The sequence below is a fragment of the Bison bison genome, unplaced genomic scaffold (genome assembly GCF_000754665.1).
Source record: "Bison bison bison isolate TAMUID 2011002044 unplaced genomic scaffold, Bison_UMD1.0 scf7180017864440, whole genome shotgun sequence".
Lineage (NCBI taxonomy): Eukaryota > Metazoa > Chordata > Mammalia > Artiodactyla > Bovidae > Bison > Bison bison.
The window spans coordinates 3075398-3082370 of NW_011495002.1; the positions used below are offsets into that span (position 1 = coordinate 3075398).

Consider the following 6973-nt stretch of genomic DNA (forward strand, 5'->3'; position numbering starts at 1 on the left):
CCAACCAGTCCATTCTGAAGGAGATCAGCCCTGGGATTTCTTTGGAAGGAATGATGCTGAAGCTGAAACTCCAGTACTTTGGCCACCTGATGCGAAGAGTTGACTCATTGGAAAAGACTCTGATGCTGGGAGGGATTAGGGGCAGGTGGAAGAGGGGACGACGGAGGATGAGATGGCTGAATGGCATCACTGACTCGATGGACGTGAGTCTGAGTGAACTCCGGGAGATGGTGATGGACAGGGAGGCCTGGCGTGCTGCGATTCATGGAGTCGCAAAGAGTCGGACATGACTGAGTGACTGAACTGAACTGAACTGAACCTGACACTGGCAAAGTGAGATCCTTGGTCCTGCCGGGCTCACTAACAGCTAAGGTTTTTCTCCAAACCCTTATCAAATACTCTAGTTAATTTCCATGCTGAGAAAGTGTGCCGTGGAAATTCTCCCAGGCAACTTGCAGCTACTTCAGAAGGGCTGTGGACAGCAAGGGCTATAGTAAAGATGGGCAATGCCTTAACCAGTCTGAGCAGATATGAAAGAATATTTCATCACAAAGCTTTTAAAATTCCTTTGAAATTACACCCGCTGACTTGGTCAGATCTTCCCCCAGTCAGAATCAGGGAGCATGCTCAACTTCTCCACCTGACATTTGGGGAAGCATCTGCAGACATATCCTAGGAGGCTCAGTGTGTCAGCAAGGACAGGACAGAAACCAGGCCCTAGACGGCCAAGCTGGGGTGAGTCTGTGCCTGGAAGATCACATTTCCCTTCTTATAGCCAATGTCTCCTTCTGCTGAGTCTCTTGGCAAGTTTACATTCCCACTCATCCCTCCCCCCCCTTGAAAATCTGAGCTCCAAAATGAAGACGCACACAGATGTCAACTGGTCATAAAATTGGACTTTACACCTGAAATAAACACACAGCTTTTAAGGGTATGTTATATACCAGGAAGAAATGATGCTAAAGCTGAAACCCCAGTACTTTGGCCACCTCATGCGAAGAGTTGACTCATTGGAAAAGACTGATGCTGGGAGGGATTGGGAGCAGGAGGAAAAGGGGACAGAGGATGAGATGGCTACATGGCATCACTGACTCAATGGACTTGAGTTTGAGTGAACTCCGGGAGATGGTGATGGACAGGGAGGCCTGGCATGCTGCAATTCATGGGGTCGCAAAGAGTCGGACACGACTGAGCAACTGAACTGAACTGAACTGTCTCCTTTTTGAGCCTTCACTGCACACTGTCCACTTGGATGTAAGTTGAGCACTCAACCCTCTCTTTCAATCATACGAGAATACTTTGAAGGCAGAACTAAAAAATAAATAACTACAAAAATTTGTTTTACTGCGGTGTTAACCCTTACATCTTCTTCACTTTCCCACTTCTCATACATGCAGTTCGTGATATTGATTACTTTCCCGCATCACCTGCCCCAACTCTCTCCTCCACACACCAGAGCACCTTTACTTTCGAGTGGAGCACCTTTACTTCCGAGTGGAGCACCTTTGCTTCTGAGTGGAGCACCTTTACTTCCGGGTGGGGCCTTTTATTTCCGGGTGGGGCCCTTTACTTCCGGGTGGACCACCTTTACTTCCGGGTAGAGTACAGCGGATGAATACGGAGCTACTTTGCCTGCGGCTGCACCAGGAGCCCAGACGCCGGTAGATACTCGCTGACCCCTCAGGCTTACAAACCTCCCACTCCTCTTCGCTGTTCCCCAAACCCACAGCTCTATGAACCGACAGCTCTCTCCTGGTTAACCTTCAGGAACGTTCCAGCAGAGTTCCAGGCCTCGGGGGTCACCTGTTTTTCACCCACCTCAGCAGTGATGCTCACCCCCCAAAATGAGGTTGGAGAGGAAATCCCCAATGAAACCAATCCCCCAACTCTTCCCTCTCCGTACTCCTTCACACACTGTGACTCTCAAGCAATCTTGTAGCCCAATATTACAGCAATTTGCGAGCTACTTCCAAGAGCTAGTCCCAATTTTATCCTCATCCTCAGTTCAGCTGTATTTTTCTTTATTTTCCCACTCTTGTAGATTACTTTTGTCATTCTTGTCGCTAAACTATGGTTTCAGAGGCACATCTCGGTGTCCCAGTCACCTCCCCCACCCGCTCTTCATCAGTGGTAACACTGAAAGCAAGTTCCCTACCTTTCACTGAGGCTTCTCCACAACTGTGCACCTGCAATAGAAGTAAATGTGGGACGTTAGTGGAGGTATTTTCCTCTTAAGGTATTTCTCAACTTAGAAAGATTCTGGGCTGCTTAAAATGGAATGCTTAGATCTTTAAACTCTAGAAACTCTCAAATCATACAGTGTCTACCTCTGGTACTATAACTCATTCAGGAAAATTGTCCACAAATATCCACTGAGATTCTAATATTTGCAAAACCGTTGGATAGGTAGCAGGAGAGATGGAACAGCAGAGAACACATGGTCCTGCCTGGAGGGCTGTACTGTCCCCTGGGGCAGACCTAACCTGCACTCAAGTGAACATAAACCAAGGCAGGGGATGTAGGGACTCTACAAGAAACATAAGCCATGAGAGTTCAGGGAGGACAGAAAAATGTGGCTGGTCATGAAAGCACCAATGACAGAGGTGGTATATGAGGTGAACTCTGAAATGGTACTGACAAAGGGACAACTGTTATTTGAGAAAGGAGATTTTTATCTATTCATTCTTTAAGTGTTTTGAGTGTATATCTAGGCTCAACTGAAATCAACATTAAAATGTATATAAACATACACCTAGATCTCATTTGCTTTCTTAATTCTCTGATGACTTTCTTCATTGGACTATGTCTTGATAGTACGTTCCCAGATACCAGCTTTAATGAAGTTCAAGAAAAGAAATGGCCATGAGGCAGTTTCTGCTTTTTCCCATCAAATAAAGATGTTGTCCCTCTCGTGCTTCACTACATGCTTTTGTGTGCTTAGTCACTTCAGTTGTGTCTGACTCTTAGTGACCCTATGGACTGTAGCCCACCAGGCTCCTCTGTCCATGGAATTTTCCAGGCAAGAATACTGGACTGGGTTGACATTTCCTCCTCCAGGGGATCTTCCCAACCAGGGATCGAACCAGCATCTCCTGCATTGGCAGGCGAGTTCTTCACCACTGAGCCACCTGGGAAGCCCCTCTCAAAGATCTATATGATGAAGTCTTCTTAGAATTCAGTCCCAGGAAGTTTCTCAAAATTGCTTGCATCCTTTTATCAGATTATTAGAACTGTATAATTGATCTGGGTTCCCTTTCACCTAGATGAACAAATAAAGAAGATGTAGTGTAACATCTTATGGAGAAACTCAAATGAACTTTTTGGCCAACCCAATATACATATATAGTGGAGTATTACTTGGTCATGAAAAAAGAATGAAATCTTGCCATTTGCAGCAATATGGAAGGACTTGAGAGTATTATGCTAAATGAAATGAGTCAGAGAAAAAGAAATTCCACATGATTTCACTTACATGTGGAATCTAAAAAACAAAACAAATGAAGAAACAGAACAGAAATAGATTCATAGATACAGAGAACAAACTGTTAATGGTTGCCAAAGGGGAGAGGGATCAGGGAGATAGACAAAATAGGTGAAGGGGATTAAGAGGTACAAACTTCTAGCTATAAAATAAATCACGGAAATGCAATGCACACACAGAGAATATAATTAATAATATTGTAACAACTTTGTGTGGTGACATGATGGATGGTAACTGGTCTTACTGAAGTTATCAGTTCATAATGTATAAAAGAGGGCTTCCCTAAGTGCTCAGTTGGTAAAGAATCCATCTGCAATGAAGGAGACCCTGGTTCAATGATTCAATTCCTGGGTTGGGAAGATCTGCTGGAGAAGGGATAGGCTACCCACTCCAGCATTCTTGGGCATCCCTTGTGGCTCAGCTGGTAAAGAATCTGCCTGCAATGCAGGAGACCTGGGTATGATCCCTGGGTTGGGAAGATCCCCTGCAGAAGGGAAAGGCTATCCATTCCAGTATTCTGGCCTGGAGAATTCCATGAACTGTGTAGTCCATGGGGTTGCAAAGAGTTGGACTGAGTGACTTTCACTTTCAGTGTATAAAATATTAAGTCACTATGCTATACACCTGAAGCTTATATTGTACGTTAATTATAACAAAAAAATGGAAAAATGGTTGCTGCCTAAGGGAGCGAGAAAATTAGAATGATGAAGACAGCAGCACCACCATCACTGAACGTAGACCAGGCTGTGGCTGCTCAGGGCTGAGGATGGGGCAGTGGTGAGAGGCTGAGCAGGAGCACACTTGAACTGTGGGCACAGAGCTGGTTCAGTGGCAGTGAGGCTGAACAGAAGGAAGCACCCTCCAGCCTTGGCAGGGGTTGGAGACAGCACTTCCAAAGGCTGAGGTCCAAGATGCGAAGACAGTCTAGGGGACCAAATCCAGGCCTTCACACAAGCCATGAGGGCACAAGCTGGAATGACAGTGCAGAGTGAGCACAAATGCCTACTGTTCATAGGCCATGATTCCAGGTGGGTCCATGTTCTGTATCAAATGGTTCATGTAGATTTGGCAGGAGGAAAGGCATAAAGGGACGGTGGTTGGTCATGCTCCACAGGGAGCATGTGGGGCTCTGCTGAGTGAGCCCTCCTCCACTGCCCAGGGAAGTAGGTAAAGAGCATCTCAAGACAGTGAGGGGCAGGTGGTGTGGGGTGTGGAGATGACTGGTTCTTTTGTAAAGAGAGAGAAGGTGGTGATGGAGAAGTTGAAGGCTGCGGGAGGAGTTTCCCACACCACAGATGCCTGCCCAGGAACCAGACTAGGGGGTTAATTCTGGGAGCAGGCACTTGGGCACAAAAAGCAAGACAGAAATCTATCACAGCCAGGGGGCATCCACACTAGTGACTCAGAAACCAGAGACATGGGGCCCCATGGGTTTTACAATGATTAAGTTCCAAGGCAGTACAGCCACACTTTTGCTCATCTATTTCAATTAAGTGTCGAGATGGTGTTAAAGATATAATGAAGGGAAAGGAGGGATACAATTAAATTCTAAACAAGAGGATTTTGGTTAATATATTTAGCCAGAAATGCTGTGGGAAGCAGGAAAGTTGGGGGAGAGGCGAGGAGACAGATGAGTTGGGGGTCCTTTCCTCACCACTCCTGCTGGGGGGCCAGGGTGTCTCATGAGAGCCCAGCGGCTCTAAATGAAGCCAATCCCCATATCTGGGTCCAACTTGAAACCAATTCTGTGCCTCCCGGAGACCAATTCATCACCACAGGGCCTTAGGCTGAAGGCCTGTAAGACCAGGCTCCTGCCAACCACACATGGGATTCAATGGGCCTTTGTTCTAAAAGACTGGATCAGAAAGAATGAAGCAGGCCCCAGGGCTTCTTCAGCCACAGAGAGGGAGTCCTGGGAACGCATGGGGATGAATCTTGTTTCTCCTTTTCTCATGCAGCAGAAACTCTGTATTGAGAGCAATGTCCCCCAGTGAAAACTCGGACAGAAAGATTGGTCCATTCCAAATGCCGGCCCTACAGGCAGAAGCGTGAGAGCTGGACTTGGTCAGAGTGGCACTCACAACAGGCCCTGGCTAGAGGAAGGCCCTCAATATGGACAAACTAATGGGTGACCAAACCCATGATATTCAAGTGATGGGCCGGAAGCTGAACAGAGGGGCCCATACTGATGTAGGAACTTCTTTTTTAATGCTCTTGTCTGACCTCTACACAACTCTGTGGTATAAGGAGGACTTCTCATCATAGTATAGAGGTTCCCATTATGTAGGAGGATGAATAACGGTCCCCAAAATTATCAGGCCTTAATCCCTGAATCCTGCAAAATGTTACTTTATGCGGAAAATGTTATGTGTGCACATTCAGTCGTGCCTGACTCTTTATGACCCCAATGGACTATAGCCCGCCTGGCTCCTCTGTCCACGGGGATTCTCCAGGCAAGAATACTGGAGTGGGTTGCCATGTTCTCCTCCAGGGGAGCTTCCCAAGGCAAGGATCAAACCCAGGTCTTCTGCATTGCAGGCAGATTCTTTACCATCTGAGCCACCAAAGAAGCCCCAACTCTAGGCAGAATTAGTATTTCTAGGGCGAACCAAGGGGCTTCCCCAATGGCTCAGCAGTAAAGAATCCGTCTGCAATGCAGAAGACGTGGGTTTGATCCCTGAGTCGGGAAGATCCCCTGGAAGAGCAAATGGCAACCCACTCCCGTAATCTTGCCTAGAAAATTCTATGCACAGAGAGCCTGGTGGGCTACAGTCCAAGGGGTCACAAAGAGTTGAACACAACTGAGCACGCACGCATATGTTAGGGTGAACAGAAAGCATCGGGTGCCTGGTTAAGGTTAGAAGGTATTCTCTGAAAAAGAAAAGAGGGGCGTGGGGAGGAGGAGGACAGGGCAAGAAGGAAGAACATGTACAAGAATATAAACCAGCCTATATAGATTTGAGAAAAGTGGTAACTGGACAAAACCAAATCTGTTTATGTTCCCAGAACAGGGACCTCCAAACCTTGGAGGTATCTATCACCTCCAAGGAATCACCTCCAAACCTTGAAACACAGCCATGTGAAACAATCTTTCTAAATGGTTTACACATGAGTTAATTTAAGAACCATACAGACTTAAAATATAAACCGGATTTGAAGTGCACTATAGAGCACTGTAATGTTCCATACACTGGCATCACTGACTCGATGGACATGAGTTTGAATAAGCTCTGGGAATTGGTGATGGACAGGGAAGCCTGGTGTGCTGCAGTCTGTGGGGTCACAAAGAGTCAGATATGACTAAGCAACTGAACTGAACTGATAGAACACTGTAGGGGCTTCCCTGGCAGCTCAGACAGTGAAGGATCTGCCAGCAATGTGGGAGACCTGGGTTCAATCCCTGGGTTGGGAAGATGTCCTGCAGAAGGAAATGGCAACCCACTCCAGTATTCTTGCCTGGAGAATTCCCAGGGACAGAGGAGCCTGGCTGGA

At 46.8% G+C, this 6973-nt stretch overlaps 1 protein-coding gene across 1 annotated transcript in view; it reads right to left on the reverse strand.

Annotated features, from left to right (window-relative positions):
- Positions 1-6973, reverse strand: part of FAM134B (family with sequence similarity 134, member B) — a 145223-nt gene that overhangs the window by 108469 nt on the left and 29781 nt on the right. The window contains exon 3 of the mRNA XM_010858801.1: positions 2156-2186. Within this exon, the coding sequence (XP_010857103.1) occupies positions 2156-2186 (31 nt within the window). The remainder of the gene's footprint in view (positions 1-2155; positions 2187-6973) is intronic.